The sequence below is a fragment of the Ochlerotatus camptorhynchus genome, unplaced genomic scaffold (assembly GCF_037179485.1).
Source record: "Ochlerotatus camptorhynchus isolate MF236.1 unplaced genomic scaffold, CSIRO-AGI_Acam_v1.1 ptg000278l, whole genome shotgun sequence".
Classification (NCBI taxonomy): Eukaryota; Metazoa; Arthropoda; class Insecta; order Diptera; family Culicidae; genus Ochlerotatus; species Ochlerotatus camptorhynchus.
Window position 1 is genome coordinate 1,249,497 of NW_027040767.1, and position 23,368 is coordinate 1,272,864.

The 23,368-nt window shown below is 40.0% G+C and overlaps 1 protein-coding gene across 1 annotated transcript; it reads right to left on the reverse strand.

Annotated features, from left to right (window-relative positions):
* Window positions 1-10,876: 10,876 nt before the first annotated feature.
* Window positions 10,877-14,080, reverse strand: LOC135706454 (zinc finger protein 571-like). Its single transcript, XM_065228068.1, has 4 exons — window positions 14,014-14,080; window positions 11,825-13,950; window positions 11,514-11,756; window positions 10,877-11,450 (listed from the first exon to the last, which is right to left on the reverse strand). Exons 1-4 carry the CDS (start codon window positions 14,022-14,024, stop codon window positions 11,143-11,145), a joined length of 2,688 nt encoding a protein of 895 aa, XP_065084140.1. The 5' UTR covers window positions 14,025-14,080; the 3' UTR covers window positions 10,877-11,142.
* Window positions 14,081-23,368: the final 9,288 nt, after the last annotated feature.

Below are 23,368 nucleotides of genomic sequence, written 5' to 3' on the forward strand. Positions count from 1 at the left end.
CATCAGCGTAAAACACACGGCAAGCTCGTTAATGAAGAATGAGAATAACAAATGACCCAGATTGCTACCTTGTGGCTCGCCAGATAAGTTTGGAAATTGTTCTGAAACTTCAAATCCGATATTAACGGTGAGGTTACGATCGTACGATCGAATGTATGTTTAAATGCGTCTCTAAATTGTATTGTAAATTTACTTAAAGAACTTACAAACACCTGCATTATTCAAAACAAATCAACAAACTCACATATTTGAAAGATCCAGCTTATTTGACCCCATCTTCTAAATTCTTGATTTTTGGTCTCCGGTGTATATGGATGGCCCTTGTAATACTTTATGATCTATGGAAAGCTTATAATTTATTCTGTAAGTACACCGAACATAATTCTTCTTCTTATGTGGCTTTATTATGTTCCCACTGGGACCTTCCGCCGGCTCCCAACAACTTGACATCTTTCACAGTTAAGGGGTTTCTACTAGGCCAGTACATTTTATTCATTTGTATAATGGTGTGGCAAGTACAATCATACTCTGTGACCAGAGAAGTCGAGCAACTTATCAACCCGGAAAATTCTTAGACCGAACAGGGAATTGAACCCAGCCGCCTCCAGCATCATAGTCTTGCTTTATAGCTGCACGTTTACCGACTGAGCTAAGGGCCCAACATACTTGTATTTTCTAAATAGTAACATTACTTTTACATGACACATAATATAATACATTATAGCATTAACTTTCACTCATAAACCTTGAGGATTATATAGTTGTGCTCTATATACATATCTAGAGAAAACAGTTGTCCGAACTATAAAGTTATAATGTTGCTTATAATAAGCACTTCTCACATTAGAATTTTTTCATAGGAATCCAAAAAAAAATCATCACTTATACATTGCTAGGTGGGCCAAAAAGCCTTGACTATAACAGACCTATTTTTTCAACGTTGCCATTGACAAGAAGATCAATAAAATCACGCCATTACCCGAAGGAAAATGTTCACATAAACAAAAAGGGTTGCAGAACTTTTACGAAGTGATTATTATTGCTGCAACAAAGGACACAAGCGCATGTAGACCATTTTGACTCGCCTTCGAACGAAAATCCTTGAACTCTCTGAAAATTGGACCTCCGAAAAAAAAATCCGATCGCATTAGCATAAAGGTGCGTGCGTAAAAAAGCGACTCACAACAAGCTGAGTGCGCGCACCAGCAAAGCAACAGCACCGCGAGCATTGAAAAGCCCCGAGGTATTTAGGATGAGGCATTTAGAAAATGGAAAACCAATTATCTTTATGGCCCACCGCTCTGCTTATTGCTGTTGGTAGTTAGCTACGTTTGCTATTTTGCTACTGGCACTCAGTCCTGCCCTAGAAGAAGGTAGGGTACTGAGAGCAAAGGAAATCGCAGTCAGTACCGTCGTCGTCGTCATCATTGGTGTCGGGGAAGACAGAAAACTGTTTCTTTGTTTCTACGCATTTGGTGTTTAGGTTTGTTTGCGTACTTAGAAGCCGGCCATACTTTGGGTTCGAAGATCTTCACTAGAACCGTTGCCAGAAGGGAAGTATCATCACGCACATAAAGCGTCATAAAATCCAATAATCTACCGACTGCCGGTTCGAGGGGCAGATAGAGTTGGAATGCGTTTTTAGCGAGTTGTGTGTTTAGTCATTTATTTAAATTTGCCGTGTTGGAAAAAAATCCTATTGACAATGGATGATTGACACGGACTATTCGCTTGATGAGTAATATGTTAACAGTTGTGTATTTTTAGTAGTATATTTTAATTGTTAGGGGACGTCTATAAACTACGTAGACAGTTTTTGAGAGATTTCATCCACCCTCACGCCCTGCATAGACATTCGCGCGGGATTTGTTGTTTTTCAAGTTATTGACCTGAAATTCCCTCCACATATTCTACTAGATGTGTTCCGAAAAGAAAATTATTTGAACATATGGTTAATGAGATATGACTAGGTGAGTGACTAGGAAATTTGGAGATTTTTAGAAATTATATCTTTGAATAGAGATTACTCCGCAACTAAACGAAATATTAGTGTTTAAAGAGAGAGAAGGATTAGTAATTTCCATTTCATTCAACTCCTTATTTGCTTATCCTTGACAGATACACGTATTTCGTCTACAATGTGCAGACTTCTTCAGTGTCTTTTACTAATACTCGATTGAAGAAAAACATCACATTTTACCGAGTATATATTAACACAGGTATATTTACACTAGGTAAACTTAAATTTATTTCCTGTAGGAGCAGGTACTCCGCTGCTTACTCGTTAATGTGTCGTACATAGTAACTTGAAAAGCCATGTGTGTCCGTTGCCTTGACCCCTGTTGAGTAAAGTTGAATTCCGTTGTTTATTGATCTCGAGGCTCTCTGTAATGTAACATCCAATTTCCGTGGTGTAGATATGGTTCGTAATATCGTGATGTCCTCCGTCGATAGTTGGTGGTGCTCCGTGAAGATGTGTTCTGCAACCTTTGATTTGAAATCATATGTAAGGCCGTTTTCCTCTTGCTTTTTGGCCTTTAAATCTAGTTGCTAAAGTTCTCTTGGTTTCTCCTACGTATACTTTGTTACAATGATTACATCTTATTTTATATACACCTGCTTTACCTAAAACATTAACTGGGTCTTTAGTGGATCCTAACAATGATTTCAACTGGTTATGTCTACTGGTGAAAACTGAATCTAATGCAAATTGTTTTAACGGTGGTCTTAGCTTACAAGTAATATCTTGATCTAATGGAACGGACACTCGTTTCAAGGGTTCAGGTGCTGCGGTGAGAGTTGTAAATAATCTCCTTTGTAGAATTCTCGCTTTTTTATCAATGATTGCCTGGATTGTGGTCTCCTTGTATCCGTTGAGTCTCGCTGTTTCGAAGATGTACTGTAATTCCTTAATCTTTCCTGTATCGCTGAGTGGAAGGGTCTGCATCCGATGAATCATGTGGCGGAAGGGGGCCATTTTCTGCTGGAACGAATGGTTGGAAGTATAGGAGATAACTCTTTTGGTGCTTGTTGGTTTCCTGTAAATTTCGTATTCAAGCGAAGATGATGATGACGATTCCCTGATAATTGGAGGCGAACCAGCCCCAGGCTGAAAGCCTCCCTAATAAAGATAAATTAATTAATTCTGATGACTAGAATATCGAGAAATGCGAGTTTCCCGTCTTTTTCTACCGTGTGAGTGAATTTGATATCCTTGTGAATTGTGGAAGGGCTTCCCTTTTAACTACGCTGAAGATATCGTCAACAAACCTCGACCAACGGTTTGGTGATAGTCCTTTCTCCTTAAGAATTGTCTCCAAGTTGGTCATGAGAAGTTCACACAGGAAGGGGCATAGGGGGTTTCCCATTGGGGCCCTTTCGTCTGCTTGTAGATGTTGTAGTTGCTGGGCGAACTCCTGGGTGTTACTTACTGCTTTACTCTGGAACTGATTTGGCATATTCTGGAACTCTGTAACTAGTTTGTGGGTGGGGGAACCAACGGCAGACACGATCTCTCGCATTTCATTTCCCGGTTTGTGGACTTTGGGGAGACCTTTGATCCTGGGTAGAATGGGATTGGATTCCCGTAAACGGCCTGCTCCATCTCCTAATATTGATTTGCATTCCTTCAATGCTTTCTACACGCGTTTCACTATATTGTGTAACGGGTCTACTCGAAGCTGTCTGTACGTCGCTGTCATCTGATTGTCGTAATCGTCCTTGTCCATGATAACGATCGCGTTGCCCTTGTCTGCTTTCACATAGTATACTCATAGAGGTAACTCTAAGACCAGAAGGTCTCGAAAAAACATGCTCAACTTATTGGCTCAGCTCTGGTACTCTCTTCGGTCCCAAGCTAATCGATGCACCCCTCGAAACATAGGAAAATACACGAACCTCTCATTTTATCTGTCAAACTTTCATAGTGAATCAAAACAAACAGAGTGTAGTACTAGAATTTAGACTAGAATGGGGTACGTTAATCGATTTGCTTGGGACCAATAGGCTAGTCAAGTAGTGAGGCAATTTAAAATCGTTAGTTTCCACCGGTTGGTATACTGCTTTACTTTTCAGCTCCTTTACAATCAGAATTTCCTTTTCGTTGGCGCGACTTTGTTCTTGTCCGTCCTTGATTATGTTCGATGTGATGGCCCTGACAGTATTATGTAATGATGTTGGAAGTGTCTTGGCAATCGCTGTCTCTACGTCAACGATGATCTGGCTTGGTTGTAACCGCGTATCCTAGCCCCTTGTTGAGGTGTGTCAATTGTTCTTCCGTGAATGCAGTCGTCGATCGGTTTACAACCAACCCATCCATGGAGTGAACCCTCGGCGTCGTGGTGATGGTGGATGGGATCTGCTCACCCGTTCGATGTGTCGTCCGTCTCCGTTGAGACTCGTGTCGTAGTCTGTTTAGCTTCCTATCGTGCAGCTTTCGTTTCCTATCCGATTCGTACTCCTCTGCTACCTTGGCTCTAGACAGAAACTCCTGGATTTTGAGGTGTAGAGAATAACATTCCAAAAGCTTCATGTCCAGTATGCTATATAGCCGTCTGATGCTATCCTCGATGAACTCTGCTTCCATCCTCTTTACTACGCTGGGTGGGGTGGGTGTCCGTACCTTAATCCTATGGCTTATAGGCTTAACCTTATATTTTTGACATTTCTTCATAAATGCTACGTCCTTATGAAGCGATGCGATGGTTTTCTTCAATCCGATGAATTTATTTGGCTTGGACGGCTTGGATGCCATGATGAATCCTGATGAATGTCGAGTATTAGTACAAGACACTGAAGAAGTCTGCACATTGTAGACGAAATACGCGTATCTGCCAAGTATAAGCAAATAAGGTAGTGTAATTAAATGGAAATTAGTAATCCTTCTCTCTCTCTCTTTATACAGGTATTCCACTAAGACGCCCACATTCATCAGGAAATATTAGTGTTCTTGAACAAGCATTTTGAAGGGATTTCAATATAGAATTCATTTTCTGATTCTACGCCTTGTGAGATAATACCATTAACAAAGGAAATCATGGAAATTTCTCTTCGTTTCTTAAGTGTTTCAATGTTTATCAACATTGCAATTTCCAGTAAGTCAGTCGGCTTACTTTCCGAATTCTGGTTATATTGACCGAATCTGGATGGTATCAGGCCGGACAAACCTGCAATCTGCTGAGTGGTCTTCAGGATGGCCATTCAATTTAAGAAATTTAATTCCCCGTTTTTTCTGGGTGCTCAAAATATTTTCCCGGTTTCATTTAAATAGCTAACTACGAAATAAAAAAGGAATATCGGCATGATTGATTTCAGCAATTGATGCCACAGAAGAAAAAAAACAGTTACGGCATTTTATTTTAAATGCAGAAAACCGGATAAAAAATTCACCCCATTCCTCTATTGAAATCCCAAAATAAATTTTCAGAATTTTTTAATTTATCAGGTTTTTAAGATTGCAACAAATTGTCAAATTATTCTCCTTAATTTAGATATTTTTTCAAAATTAATTATTAAATCCAAAATTTGACTTAAGTTTTGTTCGAAGATTGCATGACAAAATTATTAAGATTCACATTCTTGAACTTTGAGAGATTTTTTAACTTTAAATTTTGATTATTTTAAAGACCTCAGATAATAAAAAAAATATGGCTCTTGAACTTGCATAACATTTTGGAATTTTGACACTATGATGCATTGACTAGAGCATTGTTATGAGAATATCAAATGAGTTTTGATGATAGTTGTATAGGAACTCTAGGGATAGGAACTCTGGGGAGAATTCCAATGGAATTTAACTAAAAATTTCAGGTAGTTTTGAGAAATATCTCATGAAAATTGTAAGCAGGAGTAAAGATGTGTTTTAAGGTAATTATAAAGAGACTATAATTCCCAGGAACTCCAAAGGAAATTGAAAAGAATTTCTGGGACCATTCTAATCCTGACACGCCTAATGATTAATTACGTCTGAAACTCATGTTGACATGTTGAGCTATCGATTATCGGAAGAGACATTTTGATAAGAGTTGAAAGGAAATAAGGATACTTGTTCCACGGAAATCTAATTCTTATAATAGCTCAACAAATTCTTTGCTAATTTCATGCTAGTTTGAAGATAGTTTCAAGAGAATTTATAAAAAAAATTGAGTGAATTTCATGGAGTTTCCGGGAGATGGTTGACAAGAAACTTTGAGCTTATTTCCAATAAATTTACTTCTACCAAAACGCCGGTGGAATGAATTATGATGTTGAAGAGTACCGCCTAGCTGTATCGGATTGTTGCTACAATGTAATTGTCCTGTGCGAAACGTGGCTCGATTATCGAACGCTTTCCAGTCAAGTCTTCGGTCCTGACTACGAGGTCTTTCGTTGCGATCGGAATCCTAACAACAGCCGCAAATCTACTGGTGGAGGTGTCCTTGTAGCTGTCCGTGGTTGGTTGGAGGCAAAGGCCATCGAGAACGATTCATCGAACTATGTGGAGCAGGTTTGGACAGCCATCAATCTGGGTGACCGCACACTATTTCTATGCGCTCTGTACATTCCACCTGATCGAGCTCGGGACAATGAACTCATCGATACTCACTGTCGGTCAGTTTTCACAGTTATCGAAAGTGCCACTCCAGTTGATGAGATATTCATTTTTGGTGACTTCAATCTGCCAGGCGTTTCGTGGAGTCCATCTCATAGCGGATTCCTGTACCCAGATCCTGATAGCTCTACATTTCACGCAGGAGCTATTAGCCTTCTCGACAACTACAGCGCAGCAACGCTTTCTCAAATTAACCATGTAGTTAACGAAAATGACCGTAGTTTGGACCTCTGCTTCGTGAGCACACAGGACAGGGCTCCATCAATTTCCTCGGCTCCTGGTGCACTAACTAAGCTACAGTACTGTTCGCTAACTGCGCTAAAATCACAGTCCAGTTAACGAATCCCACTCGCTAACTGGGCTGGCTTGTCAAACGTCAAAAAACAATGAGAGAAACTTAAATGGACGACGTTAAAAAAATTCACGTGTATTGAATTGAAACAGTATAAAGTTTGTTATTGCTATTTTCACAGAATTCATACTCGCGAATTTAAAAAAGCTTAACGCTTTCGCTAAAAACGCTTTCAAGTCTAGATTTCAGTGTGAAATGATAATATTTTCAAATTTATTTATATTAACACTTAAATTTCCATTCACCAGGCATGGAAAATCATTTATTTTCATGTCGTGCATTTATTTACATTAATTTGCCCCTATCTTTTTTTACCAACAGAATTCTGCAAAATAATGTATGGATTTTTTGTAGGTTTTATTATTAGCTACTTTTGTTAACAACTCAAATACGTATCTCTTATGCATAATGAACCAGAGCGAACAGAAGCCACTAGTGTTTTTCAATGAATGTATTTAACATTCACTGAAAAACAGTAACAAGTTCTGCCCGCTCTAATTCGTGACGCATAAGAGATACAGATTTGAGTTATGGGCAAAAGTTGAAGTTAATAACAAAACCTACTAAAGCTCTATACGTCATTTTGCGGAATGCTGTTGATGTAAAAAGTTAGAAGCAAATGAATGTAAATGAATGCATGAAATGAAGGTAAATGTCAAACAATATGGGACGTCTAATGTTGACGTATAACTGCTTTTAAACAGGGCTACAGCCCAGTTATCGAACATCCAGTTAAAAAGCAGCCCAGTTAAAGAACGCCCAGTTAGCGAACAAGTACTGTAGTTCCACATCACCCCCTCTAATTGTCACTGTTGAGGACAAACTCGTGCGTGATTTCGACGATTATCCTGCTACGGTTTCTTATGACTTCCGTAAAGCTGACCACTGCAGCATCATAGATGTATTGAGTGTATTGTCTAGCAACTTTTCACATGTCTTGGCATTTGTCATTGACAGACACGTCCCGAAAAGAACTCACTACAAAGTGTCTCACCCTCCCTGGCAGACGAGAGAGCTACGTAGGTTGAAGTCAATCAAGAGAGCAGCATTGAGAAGATTGGGGCCTCCCTTAGCTAAGTCGGTAAAGGCGCAGCTACAAAGCAAGACCATGCTGGAGGTGGCTGGGTTCAATTCCCGGTCCGGTCTAGGAATTTTTCTGGTTGGAAAATTTCTCGACTTTCCTGGGCAAAGAAGTATGATTGGACTTGCCACACAATTATACCAAAATGCAAAAATGGTACAGGCATCGAAAGCTCTCAATTAATAATTGTGGAAGTGCATCTAGAACACTAAGTTGAGAGCACGCTATAAGCTAATATGCGATATGCAATAAGCTTGAAATGCGAAGAAGAAGAAACTACATTATGTGAGACTGGATCACATGTACCAGCGAGTCAGTCGTGAATGCTTTTCAAGTTTCCAACGAGGCATCCAGCGCAAACTTAAGCTACACCCGAAATCCTTTTGGAACGCTGGGTGCAATCGATGTTAATGCTGAGATGATTTCTAAGGCCGCGACTCTGCTCAAGTCATCCTTCAATCCTGGACCTGATGGAGTGCCATTTGTATTTTTGAAGAGACATATTGCTAGCTTGTTAATTCCGCTTCTTCGCCTGTTCCGAATGTCTTTCTCCAGTGGCATATTTCCATCTTGCTGGAAATTTGCGCACATGTTTCGCGTTCACAAAAGAGGAAGGAAACGAGCTATGGATAACTATCGAGGAATTACATCGTTAAGTGCCGTTTCGAAGCTATTCGAGCTAGTGATTATGGAACCGTTGCTGTCCCATTGCAAGCAGTATTTGAGTGCTGATCAACATGGGTTTACTGTCGGCCGCTCTACAAACACCAATCATCGTATATAACCGAAAGCATGTCGGATCGGGTTCAAACGGACGTTATTTATTCAGACCTATCCGCAGCATTCGACAAGTTGAACCATGCTATTGCGATTGCTAAAGTCGGCAGGCTCGGTGTATGCGGTAATCTTCTGAGTTGGTTTCGATCATATTTTACCGGTCGGCAACTAAAGGTTGCCATAGGAGATTGCAGATCAGCTAGCTTCTTCGCCACATCAGGTATACCTCAGAGAAGCCACATGGAACCGTTAATTTTTATACTGTACTTCAACGACGTGCATCTGGTCATCGAAGCTCCTCGGTTATCATATGCAGATGACCTAAAAATCTTCCTACGAATCTGCTCCATTGCTGACTGTCACTTTCTTCAACGTCAGCTGAATGTATTCGCTAGTTGGTGCAGGTTAAACAGAATGGTAGTGAACCCAGCCAAATGCTCCGCTATTACGTTCTCACGAAAACAACAACCGATAAGGTTAACATCATTGGGGCTTCATCCAACCTGTTGATGTAAAACAACAATGAATAAATAAAACAATGAAACTATGAATATTGTGCTGCAAGAAAATCTGAAGAAATTTCTTGGAGAGTAGATAGGAAAGTTTCAAGAGAGTTCCAACATAAATCCAAGAGATCCTCTTAACCCTATCCTTCCCACGGTAGCACAAGTGATCCACAACTTTTCAGTCCGGCTCATGTTTGTCAATCTACCATTAAATAGTCAGTACTTATTTAAGCTTCTAAGTGTGTTAATTCTCGTCTATATTTATACGTGAAGATTCAACTGAGTAACTATTGAAAACGAATTAGCATACTATTGATTTTAAATAAACACATTTTAATATGGATTCGATAATTCTAGATAGAGCTGGAATTAGGGCGTAACAGCTTTTGTAAACAATTACTTCTCTCGATTATTTCTAGTGCCTTGAGTTTCGAGAAATCATCGAGAGAAGTCATTGTTTACAAAAGCTGTTACGCCCTAATTCCAGCTCTATCAAGAATTTTAGACTGTATGGAATACCTTTTGTTCTTGCAGTTTTCTCAAAAATAGGGGAAATGGCTCTAATGTTGGCCTATGGATCTAAGATTGGGCCAATCGCTGAAAATCTGCTATTTATCAATGTTATCTAGATGCACGCGTCAATGGGACGGTACTAATGGATATTTTTGGACACTATTGATAATTTAGTCGATTACTGAATTTATGTATGGGCGCAAATTAGGGGCATTTAGGCCGACATTACATCGATTTCCCCTACATTTTTGAATCTCAAAACAACCAAAAACCTTCTGGGAAGCGAAGGATTAAAGGCAAGGAAAGAATTCTGAAGTGAAATCCAAGGAAATTTTGGGAGAATACATTTCTTAATTCCAAATGGCATACCAAGAGATTTTCGATTCACGGTTAATTCCTGGTTCTCCCGGTTTTCCCTACTCAGTGGCGCCCCGTTTCAGGAGTGGCGCTTAAGCCACCCATCTACAAACGGAAAGCTTCTCAGGGTGTGAAATTTTGCCAGATCAACATCCAAGAATAAGAAACAAAAAATAAGTGTTCTTCCGGGACATGAATCGGTCCCGGATCCTCTAGCATAGTCTTACTATGTAGCTACGACATTACCAACTAGTATAAGGCAGATACTATAACGATTGTAATCCAACAAAAGTGGGTGCTTCTGCTTACATGAGCATCGCAACAAAATTTGTTCCTGATGATACTATTAGATCGGTTTCAAGCAAGGTTTGTGTCTGGGCTATCTGCAGTTAATACATCTGACGACAGACATAGTTGTAGTATCGTTGTACTCTTTTAATCCAGTACCGCAAACGCCGTACTAGATTGAATTAGAACAACGGTACTACAATCATGTATGTGAATGGTATAATAGTATAAACGAAAGAAGTAATACAGCGATGGTTGTTTAGTTGAATAAACAAGCATAGCCGTTTTCAATTGCCAGGAATTGTCTAAAAATCCTGCATGGTTTAGTTTCGGATTAAATCATTTCCTCTGCACGCGTGAGTAGTTCAAATAAGAAGACGCTTTATAGAATCGAATGGTGTAACTACATTACATCTTCACAATTGTAGCGCACGATCATTACAACCTGATTAAAAAATAAACACGTCTAATAACTCTAAACTTTTATCGCATATCATAAGCAGGGGACCATTCCTATTATGAGTTAAGTTGCAGAAATATCTACTCTCTAAGTAGATACCTAGCCGTATAGTTTCAATTATATTATAAACGTTCAAGTAATTCACGCGTGTTACTAAAATTGTGCCATGGGTATCAAATATTGGAAAATTCATAACACCCTACCCTCACACTGTCCAACCTACAGAGTGGGATAAATCCGCTCATCGCTCACGGTCATCGTTTCCATGATCACCGATTGTGGAACCGCCGTTGGCAGAGGTACCGATGCTGTCTGTGATTCCTGGTGTAATGCCGCATCTGCCACCGCCATTGGCTTACACATCCGGTGCTTCACGTGGCGCTTGTAGTTGCTCCCTCCGACGAAACGCTGCCCGCAAGTTTCGCAAGCGAAAGGACGCTCACCGGTGTGGATCCGCCGGTGAACGGTCAGTTGACCTCCCTGAGCGAACCGCTTGTCGCAAAATTCACACTGGTACTTCTTTTCACCTGTACGGAGAATGGAAATGGTTACTTTCTTTTAAGTCCGAAGGAATACCAATGGTAGCATACCCGTATGAGTAGTAATGTGCTTCGCTAACGCCGTGGAAGTAGTCAACTGGCGACCACAAATTTTACAAGTATACTGTTTGTACTTTTTACCCTGCGCTCCGACGTCCACGGGCGCAGCAATCTGTTCCGCGTTCGGAATAAACAGCTTGCTCTGTTGATTGAAGTGCATGTTGTAGTGCCGCCGCATTTCGTTTTTGTCCACGAATCCTTTCTGGCAAAGTTGGCATGTGTACGGACGTTCGCCTACAACAAAAAACAGAATATTAATTCAGTTCCCAGAAGAAAAGAAAACCCTGAAAATGGTTACTAACCAGTATGCAAACGAGTATGAATAGTCAGCGTCCCCTTTTGAGTAAACGTCTTTCCGCAGATATCGCACATGAAGGGAATGGCCACCTTTCCGTGATTCTTCATGTGGCATTGAAGATTTTTCAGATGCTTAAAGATACGATTGCACATCGTACAAGTCATAATTCCCGGGAGCGTATGCTTGAACTCATGCTCCACGATTCGTTCGGCATCGCGGAATGTTAAATCGCAGTATCTGCATTTGGTTTCCGGAATCTCCGGTTCGTGTTCGGTCTTTACATGTTCCAACGCCACTGCCAACGTTGGAAAATTATTGGAACAAAGTCCGCAGAAACACGGACGGTTAGCTTCCGTCTCCGGACACGTTTCCTGATGCTCTTTCAATTCTTCCGGCAAGCGGAACGTTTCAGTACAACCCTCGCAAATGTACGGCTTCCCGGCAAAGTGTTGCGTACGTGTTCTATGATCCAATAGGTGTCCGATCGTGCGGAACGTCTTTCCACATCCTTCACAATTGAATCTAGCATTTTCATCGTGATTGCGACGCTCGTGAAGAGCCAGCGTGGATGCCTTGATGAAAGCTCGGCCACACGTTTTGCAAATGAAAGCATTGCTCTTGGTGTGCAGATTTTGATGCTTCCGAAGGCTGCTGAACAGTGTGTAGGATCTATCGCACTTATCACACTGGAATCGCTTCTGTCCATCCACAACGACCACCTTGGCATCATAAGCTTCGGTCATCTTTTCCGCATCCAGCAGTTCATCAGCTTCCTTTTCCGCTGCGTGGGTGCGTTCGTGAGCCTGACAAGCCGCCAAAGTGGCAAAACGCTTATCACAATAGACACATTTGACCGCTAGACCTTCCTCATGTTGACGCAAATGTTCGCACAGTACACGGGTTGTAGTAATTTTTAGATTTTCACACAATTTGCAGTAATACGGGAGCCATTCTTGATTGTGAATTGTTACGTGGGTATTTAGTTCGTCCCTGGTGTTCCCAACAAAGTCATTACAGATGTAGCATTTTAACTCCCGCTTCAGGAAGCTAGCATCGTTGCAGCTCTCCTTAAGATGTCGTTTTTCATGCGTTTCGTGGTCATGCTTTTTCGTGAATTTCTTATCGCAGAAGCGGCACATAAAACGGCGATGCTTCTCCATGTCTTCATCGTACTTTTCGCTATGCATCCGTCGCATGTGACTGCTCTGGGCCTGTGCTGATATAAAACGAGCCGCACAGTATACACATTTATGCTTCCGACTTTCGTCGTGCTGCCGGAAGTGAAAGTTCAAGTCCTTGAGTTTGGTGATCCGCCGCGAAGTGCAAACATTGCAATCAAATGGCAACATTTTCTTGTGTTTGTCTCTCAAATGCTTGAGCAGGGCCAAACCTTCCTTCTGGTCTTCTACGCAAATATAGCATTTGATCTCATTTTCTCCGTCAGATTCGTCACTGCCATCGGCCTCTGACTTTACCTTCTTACGACGCTTCTTCCGTTCTTTCTTTTCCTTCTTGACTTTGTCCGTCGGAGGTTTGTAGTCATCGTCGTCATCGAGAAAGTCTCCACTGTCGTCCGATTCGGAACCTTTCTTAAGCGGTTTCATATCGATCTTCCGCTTAGGACCGCGTTTTGGTGTGTCCACCTGCGTAACCAGCGGTTCGCAATCATCCTGGCCCCAATCTCCATCCGAGCTGGAGTCTGCCTCCGTTTTCACTTTCTCGTCCGGTTTTACTTTTGACTCGTTCTGTTGATTTACAGCAAGTGGTTTCGATTGCAGCGTCGCAGGCAGCTCCAATGTTGTCTCGAATGGTTCATTCTTTATAGCGGCTTCCAGTTTTTTCGGAAGATCCTCTACCAGTTTCACCTCAACGGGCAGAGCATGCAGTAACGGAACCGGTGGATCGTACTTTTCATCTTCGTAATCCTCTTCGTCGCTTCCGTGTACACTCAGCGGTTCGTCCTTAATCTCGATGTCCTCGTTTTCGTACAGAAGCGCCGGAGGCAGTGATCGGGGTTTGTTGCTGGGCCCAGCCGCTGCACCCAGAGGATTACTGCTCGGGTCGGCCTGCTCGTCCTCCTGCTTGACGATGTAAATTTCCTCCACATCGTTGTTAGTCGGGATAATGTGCCTATTGCGAGAATTAATATTGTTTAAATACGGAAAATTGAAAAAAAGAATCAGGATTATTTACCGAAGAAGCATTATTTTCCTTCCGTCCCTTTGCAACGTCAATTAAAATGTCAAAACTTTAATTCGTGAGAGCGGCTACCAAGCGCTGCACTGAACGAAATCTGCTGGTTGAAAACTATACGAACTTGACAGCTGCGCCACCTATATGTCAGCTTGGAAAACTGCCAATCAAATTTGTCACCATTCTCGGGTTTATTTTTTTTTACTTTGCTCGTTAGCATTTATATCACCGACAATTTATATGCTCCACGAACGTATCCAGCTTTCCTTGCTCGGTAATGGTGGCCTGTTTGTATGAATAAATGTATCCTTCACTGTGCTTTTTGACACTATCTGGATGTTCGGATTTTGATCCCTCCCTTTCCCTCTCCCAGGAATAGAAGAAAATGGAACAACATACGCCCTCCAGTTAGTGTCAAAAAGTACAGTGAAGGATACATTTATTCATACAAACAGGCCGCCATTACCGAGCATGGAAAGCTGGATTGTTCTTACGTTGGAGTTCCAAATTAGGAAGACTAATAAAAAATAACCATAAACGAATGATAACCCAAATCATTGAACTATTCCACAAATGGTTTGGATGATACCCAGAACACGTCGTAAAGCAAATTAACCATACAATCTCTATTAGGGTTTAGAATAGATTTTTTTTTAAACTAAGAGTGATTTTTAACTCATTGGCCCTGTCATTGGCTAATTTATTTCGTTTTACATCAAGGCACCAAGGTAAACAAAAAAATTAAATTCCATTAAATAAAAACACCTAGCGCCCTTTGCTGCTAAGATGACATTAAATTCAACAATTACAATTTCGTCATACATTACAAAAGTTTTCCAATTGCATCAGTATCATCCTAGTATCCTACCCCTACGCCAGTGAAGGTCTAGCATAAGGAGCATCAGGAGGGCGCATGTGGTATGAAACACAAATCATTTGGGAGCCATGCCCCCCCACTGCCCCCTCCTTGCACACGACACTGTTCAAGACTTCCGGATGATAAAGTATTATTCTAAAGATCTTCAACTATCCAACACTTCAAATCAAGTTTATTAGATGTTCTCTCATGATACCAGGTTGCTCAGAAGACCATCAGGTGATCAGAGATCCGCATGCTAACCTCAGGTTACTTTTTCAAGACTTCAGGTTAATCAGGTATCATTCTGGAAACATACAACGATACAACTATACCAACAATCCAAATCACATCTCTCAGATATTCTCTCATGATTCCAGGTGACTAAGAAAATATTCCAAAGACCTTCATGTGTTTTAAGATTTCCATGAGGTCTTCTGAATACTTTTTTAATACTTCAGGTATTGTGATTTTTTTTGGAAGCTTGATTCAAAGGGGAAAATCCAACGATATTTTTTTTTTTCAGTAGATGGATGATGCACGTTTAATATCCAATCAACCGCCGTTAAAATTCTCTCAGCTGTCAACTCACATTCAAAACAAAAACAAATTTCACGATAAGATTCTGTTTTGTGTTTCGCTATGAGAAATTACTATTCTGCAAAATATCTACATGAAGAACATGAAGATCTCAAACTGATATTCTCTCGTGATACCAGGTAAATCAAGACCTTCAGGTGATCAGAGATCTCCAAAAACTTCTCATAATATTTTTGCTAGTCTTCAGGTTGATCAAGAATTATTCTGAAGATCTTCAACTGTCCATCAATTTAAATCACGTCTCTCCCACGATATATATGATTTTTAACTGTCGCGTTAAATCTCCCCTTGTTTAATTTTGAGCTACAGTTGGCATAAACTAAGAGAAGCGAAGACAATACGCGGGCGAAAACAAACCACTTTTCTGTCAAACGCGTGTCTGCGTGGGCGTACTTTGGTTCGCGTGAAAAGGGCCTTAGCAAGTTTGTTTACAAATGCTTATGTGCCGTTATCAAATGTTATGCCTGATATCTCACAGAAATTTACAAGAATTTTTCAAACGGTGCAGGTTGCTGAAAAATCGTTTCAAAACCATCAGAGGTGATCAGTGATCAGTGATAAATAGTTAACAATTAAAATCGTATCCCTAAGATATTTCCTAATGTGATACCAAGAGACTCAGAAATTATGTCATTACCTTTCAGGTAATCAGAGATCTCAACTATTCTGAAGGCCTATTGGTCCCAAGCAAACGATTAACGTACCCTATTCTAGTTGAAATTCTATTACTACACTATGTTTGTTTTGATTCGCTATTAAAGTTTGACAGATAACATCAGGGGTGTGTGGATTCATGCAGAACATGCAGGGGTGAGTGAAATAGCTTGGGACTGCTTGGGACCGTTGTTCTGGTACTGAGTGAGCCAAAAATAATAATGATTTTCTTCGGGACCCAGTGGTCTTAGAGTTACCTCTATGGAGTTACCTCTATGGTACTATTCTGAAGTTCCCAAAATGTCCAACAATTCGAATAATGTCTCTCAGATATTCTCTCAGAAAACCTGATGTATCAACGGCCTTAAGGTCGGTGCACAATAGATACGTTTTCGGGTTTTTTTACAGAACGCATGGGCTAACTGTCAAAAAACCTGAAAACGTATCTATTGTGTGCCGGCCTTCAGACTCATCGCTTTCGCCACCTCTAAGAACATGGTCATACCATAGAGGCAACTCTAAGACCACTGGGTCCCGAAGAAAATCATTATTATTTTTGGCTCACTCAGTACCAGAACAACGGTCCCAAGCAGTCCCAAGCTATTTCACTCACCCCTGCATGTTCTGCATGAATCCACACACCCCTGATGTTATCTGTCAAACTTTCATAGCGAATCAAAACAAACATAGTGTAGTAATAGAATTTCAACTAGAATAGGGTACGTTAATCGTTTTCTTGGGACCAATAGGCTACTAAAGTGGTGAGCCAATTTGAAATCGTTAGTTTCGTATTGATTGTTGGTCATACCAACCGGTGGAAACTAACGATTTTAAATTGGTTCACTACTTGACTAGTCTATTGGTCCAAAGCCAACGATTAATGTACCCCATTCTAGTCGAAATTCTAGTACTACAATATGTTTGTTTTGATTCGCTATGAAAGATTGACAGATAAAATGAGGGGTCCGTAAATTTTCGGAGTGCATCGATTAGCTTGGGACCGAAGATAGTACCAGCATAGAGGTAACTCTAAGACCAGAAGGTCCCGAAGAAATGTGCTCAACTTTTTGGCTCCGCTCTGGTACTCTCTTCGGTCCCAAGCTAATCGATTCACCCCTCGAAACATGGGAAAATCCACTAACCCCTCATTTTATCTGTCAAACTTTCATAGCGAATCAAAACAAACATAGTGTAGTACTAGAATTTCGACTATAATGGGGTACGTTAATCTATTTGCTTGGGACCAATAGGCTAGTCAAGTAGTGAGCCAATTTAAAATCGTTAGTTTCGTATTGATTGTTGGTACCAGAGCTGAGCAAAAAAGTTGAGTACGTTTCTTCGGGACCTTCTAGTCTTAGAGTTAACTCTATGGTCATCCGTAGTACCATAGAGGTAACTCTAAGACCACTGGGTCCCGAAGAAAATCATTATTATTTTTGGCTCACTCAGTACCAGAACAACGGTCCCAAGCAGTCCCAAGCTATTTCACTCACCCCTGCATGTTCTGCATGAATCCACACACCCCTGATGTTATCTGTCAAACTTTCATAGCGAATCAAAACAAATATAGTGTAGTAATAGAATTTCAACTAGAATAGGGTACGTTAATCGTTTGCTTGGGACCAATAGGCTACTAAAGTGGTGAGCCAATTTAAAATCGTTAGTTTCGTATTGATTGTTGGTAGTACCTACTTCCAGCATAGCCTCCCATATCGGTACACCTGGAGATCACCGCAGCAGACAGAATCGCAAATCGACTACGTTTTGATCGACGGAAGGCACTTCTCGGACATTATCGACGTCAGGACCTATCGCGGCGCAAATATCGATTCGAACCACTACCTTCTAACCACAAACGAAGTGACAGACGGAGCGGCTCGAAATTTGATTTGACGCACTTACATTTGAAATTTTCGAGTGTACCTCACGGCAACACTATCTACTCATATGTACTAGCTTAAAGTAGGGGATTACGCCTGTTATCTCTTTTTCTCTAACGAAAATTGAAAGCGAGAGCCTGTTGTCAAACAGCATGTCATTGTGACGTTTTAGTTGTTATCTGCTTTTCTTTTGTATAATGAAAGATCAAATCCAAAATGATTAGGGGTGAACACATCGGGTTAATATTTGCTAACAAGTAAACGATGTTGAGCTGTCTCGCGCTTGTTGTAATTGTTTCTACAGATTTCTTCAGGCCGTGCTTCAGCCGCGACCGAGAAGACATCGACAGAACCCGGCCATACTCAGTATGCATTCGCTCCTCCGTAGGAAAAGGAATGGTTTATGCCTAGGCGAGTTCATTTCCCATCTCGGGTTTATGCGTTCAAAGATCTGTTGACGGTCTTCGGGGATTGATTTTTTTTTTTTTTTCTTTTTTTTTAACTCTTTATTTGTTCCAAATTCAAAATAAATTACATTTCATTTTAACCTAGGTGCTCCAGTTACTGCAGTAACGTACCAGCCTTAATTGTTATGATATATATCTAAGTGTTTTTACATTGTTCATGTCTTGGCAATTCAGTATTTTAAACAGGTTTTTTAACCTGCATGTCAGTATAACAATTGATATCTTAAAACTAAAAACTAAAACTAAATCTTATCTAAGTATAAAGGGAATTAATCGTTGCAATTGAGGATTGCAGCGATTTTTGCCTGAAATTATTAATTATTTTGTTGGACATTTGTGCTAAAGTCTCAACATTCGAAATTCTATGTACTTCGGTTGTACTGTACCAGCGAGGCAACTTCAAAATCATTTTCAGAATTTTGTTCTGAATCCTTTGAAGTGCTTTTTTCCTGGTAGTGCAGCAACTAGACCATATTGGCACAGCGTAAAGCATGGCCGGTCTAAAAACTTGTTTAAATATTAGTTTATTCGTCAGGCAAAGTTTGGATTTCCTGTTTATAAGAGGATACAAACATTTTATATATTTGTTACATTTGGCTTGAATGCCCTCAATGTGATCTTTAAAAGTTAATTTTTGGTCAAGTATTAATCCAAGATATTTCACTTGGTTTGACCAGGAAATTGGAACTCCGTTCATAGTGACTATGTGACTACTACTAGGTTTCAAAAATGAAGCTGTAGGCTTATGTGGAAATATTATAAGTTGAGTTTTGGAAGCGTTGGGAGAAATCTTCCATTTTTGTAAATAAGAAGAGAAAATATCTAAACTTTTCTGCAGTCTGCTGCAAATAACACGAAGACTTCTTCCTTTAGCGGAAATGCCTGTGTCATCAGCGAACAAAGATTTGTGGCAACCCTGAGGCAAATCAGGGAGGTCCGAAGTGAAAATGTTATACAATATAGGCCCAAGAATGCTACCCTGAGGAACTCCTGCCCTAACAGGTAGTCGATTAGATTTGGAATTTTGATAATTTACTTGAAGAGTTCTGTCAGTTAAATAATTTTGAACTAATTTCATAATATAAAGTGGAAAATTAAACTTTTTCAATTTAGCAATCAAACCTTCATGCCAAACACTGTCGAATGCTTTTTCTATGTCTAGAAGAGCAACTCCAGTTGAGTGGCCTTCAGATTTGTTTGAACGAATTAAATTGTTGACTCTTAAGAGTTGATGAGTAGTTGAATGCCCATGGCGAAATCCAAACTGCTCATCTGCAAAAATTGAGTTCGTATTGATGTGAAGCATCATTCTATTCAAAATTATCTTTTCAAAAAGTTTACTTATTGAAGAAAGCAAACTTATTGGGCGGTAGCTAGAAGCTTCAGCTGGATTTTTATCCGGCTTCAAAATTGGAACAACTTTTGCATTTTTCCATTTATCAGGAAAGTATGCCAAATGGAAACATCTGTTAAATAATTTTACCAAGAAAGACAAGGTACTCTCTGGGAGTTTTTTGATGAGGATATAGAAAATTCCATCATCACCTGGAGCTTTCATATTTTGAAAATTTTTAGTTATAGACCTTACTTCGTCCAAATCAGTCCCCCAGGAATCATCAAAAATATTTTCCCGAGAGAAAATATTCAGAAAATCCCGAGCAACCTGATTCTCAATAGGACTAGTAAGACCCAAACTGAAATTATGGGAACTCTCGAATTGCTTAGCAAGTTTCTGAGCTTTTTCCAAATTTGTGATCAAAATTTTACCACCTTCTTTAAGCGCTGGAATAGGCTTTTGAGGTTTTTTCAAAATTTTTGTGAGTTTCCAAAAGGGTTTGGAACTCGGGTCTAATTTAGAAATATTATTTTCAAAAGTTTTGTTCCTCAGGGCAGAGAATCGCTTTTTAATTTGTTTTTGCAAATCCCGCCAGATAACTTTCATGGCAGGATCGCGTGTTCTTTGATATTGTCTCCTACGGACATTTTTAAGACGGATCAAGAGCTGAAGATCATCGTCTATTATAATTGAATTGAATTTAACCTCGCATTTTGGTACTGAGGCAGCTCTTGCTTCAACTATAGAAGTAGTCAGAGATTCAAGAGCATAATTAATTTCATCTTTGGTTTGCAAAGGAATGTTTGGATCAAAGTTATATTCCATAAATGTTCGATACTGCTCCCAATCAGCTCTATGGTAATTGAAAGTAGAGCTGTTGGGATTACAAATTATTTCTTGGGATATTTCAAAAGTTACTGGAAGGTGATCAGAACCGAAGTCAGCATGGGTAACCAATTGGCTACAAAGTTGACATGAATCAGTTAAGACCAAATCAATAGTGGAGGGATTTCTTGCAGAAGAAAAGCATGTTGGGCTGTTTGGATATTGAATAGTGTAATAACCTGCAGAACAATCATCAAACAGAATATTACCATTGGAATTGCTTTGAGCATTATTCCATGAGCGGTGTTTTGCATTAAAATCACCAATAATGAAGAATTTAGACCTATGACGGGTAAGTTTCTGGAGGTCACCCTTGAGAAAATTCTTTTGCTGGCCTACGCATTGGAATGGCAAATAGGCAGCTATAAACGTAAGTTGTCCACATTTTGTTTCAACAGAAACTCCCAAAGTTTCAAAAACTTTGGTTTCAAATGAAGAAAGTATTTTGTGTTTGATTCGTCTATGAATAATGATGGCAACGCCACCACAGGGTCCATCAAGACGATCATTTCTATAAATCAAGTAATTTGCGTCCTTCTTAACCTTATGGGCAGGTTTAAGGAACGTTTCAGTTATAACGGCAATATGCACGTTATGAACTCTCAAAAAGTTAAATAGCTCGTCTTCATTATCTTTAAGAGATCGAGCATTCCAATTTACAATATTTAATGCTTTAAAATCCATTACTGAATTTTAAAGTCATGACAATATTATTTGCAAATTTTACTCCAGTTTGAATAGCATCAAACATGGAGTTAGATTTAAGCATATCAGAAATCATGTCAATTAATGAATTCTGTAAAAATTCCATTTTGGGGGCAGTAATGCTTCCTAAGTCAAAATTGTCAAAATTTCCGTTAGAACGTTGGTTAGTATTTTGATTTCTACCCGCTGCAATAGCAGCATAGGTAGCTCCATTAACTCGCTGAACATTTTTAGCAGCGAGGGGAGTAGGTACAGATGAATTCGGGGATTGATTGATTTATCTTTATTAGGAGGCTTTCAGCCTGAGGTTGGTTCGCCTCCTCTTCGGTCTTCTGGGAGTTGGAGGATGGTGAAAGGAAGGAGGACGAACTGCATTTGCAGGCATTGCTGGAAGCTCTGAGGTACCTGATTGGAGTGTGTCGCGAGGCGGTGGATGTGGATGGAATTCGATGCCGCTTTGTGCTTAGAACGAGCGATTTCATCACTCACGTATTCTTCTAGTCATTTTCCTTATCTCTTTTGCTCCTTCTAGAGTCGGTGTATAATGAGTCACGCCAAGAGAAAAACAGTTGAACTCGCATCACGGTTTTCGAAGGATTCCCTTTCTTTTCACTTGGCAACAGAGGACTTCTACATCAACTTCAAATGACTTCTAGCGAGAGAAAAAATATTGCGACGGTAGTAAATCATTATATCAGTGATTTTGTCAAATTATCTTAACAAAAAATAGTAGAAATTCTCATTACTAATCATTACCGAGCGTATCCCATGACAATTTAACGCTCACTATGTGTTTATGCTTATTTCTTCGATTATATAATTTATATATTTTATATTTTATTGCAATAATCACGCTTACAAAATCAATCACCACTGGCACTGCTAATCTCATTTAATAATAGAAAATAAAATTTGTCGATTTCATTGGGGTTGGTGCCTATATTATGTCACGCTCTAGGGGGGGCTGAGGGGGTCTAAGATTTTGTGACAAGCAATTCATTAGGTATAAGAAAAGCGTCACGATAGGTGTGGGGGGGGGGTCACATAATTAATGCATGGGCCCTTGATTCCTTATAGCTAAAGGTCAATTGAATTTTACTTACTTTTACAGCAATTCAAGTTAAAAATACTGACTCCTGTAAAATAATCTAAGTGTGTATGGCATTCCGCAGGCTGTGTAATTTTACGCTTTGCGATATACACCGATTTTGCGAACAACATTACATGAATGGATGTAACATTGTAAGGTACAATGGTGCACGACATCTGAAGGAACGCAGAAAACATGCGCACAGCGAAACGAACCGACGGAGAATCGCAATTGCTATGATCAATGTGATTGATGAGGCAGAAGGAAACAAGCCAGCTCTTTCATTATCATTATCATAATATAGTGTGACGTAACGTTGGATCATGCGTAAGAACACCGTGAAAACGAAAGAGTCGACTACATTCTTTCTGTCGCACCTATAGTAACGCACACGGCTCCCGAGCTGACTGTTCCTTCTTTCTCACTCTAATCAAAATTTCCTTCGATGAGTGAGAAAACAGCACCCCGTCAATGCGAGCGAGAACGCGAGTTGCCAGATCATTGCACACAAAACCAACTGGAATTAATCCAAAATAAAAATACTAGCGAACCTGGCGGGGAGGGGCGGAAGGTGGACTGAAATTCTATTACAGCGAACCATATTATTCTAATTGATTTCTTCGCCAGTTAGTCGTCTGTCACTTCGTTTGTGCTTCTAACGGTCAAGGCATAGAGGTAACTCTAAGACTAGAAGGTCCCGAAATAACGTGCTTAAATTTTTGGCTCAGCTCTGGTACTCTCTTCGGTCCCAAGCTAATCGATTCACCCATCGAAACATAGGAAAAACGAATAACCCCTCATTTCATCTGTCAAACTTTCATAGCTAATCAAAACAAACATTGCGTAGTACTAGAATTCCGACTAGAATGGGATACGTTAATC

Bases quoted from the DNA above. Each gene is read 5' to 3' on its own strand.
- LOC135706454 (XM_065228068.1), bottom strand. The intron at 11,757-11,824 runs GTTAGTAACCAT...TTTTTGTTGTAG, and splicing joins TCATACTCGTTTGCATACTG to GCGAACGTCCGTACACATGC. The intron at 11,451-11,513 runs GTATGCTACCAT...TTCTCCGTACAG, and splicing joins GCACATTACTACTCATACGG to GTGAAAAGAAGTACCAGTGT.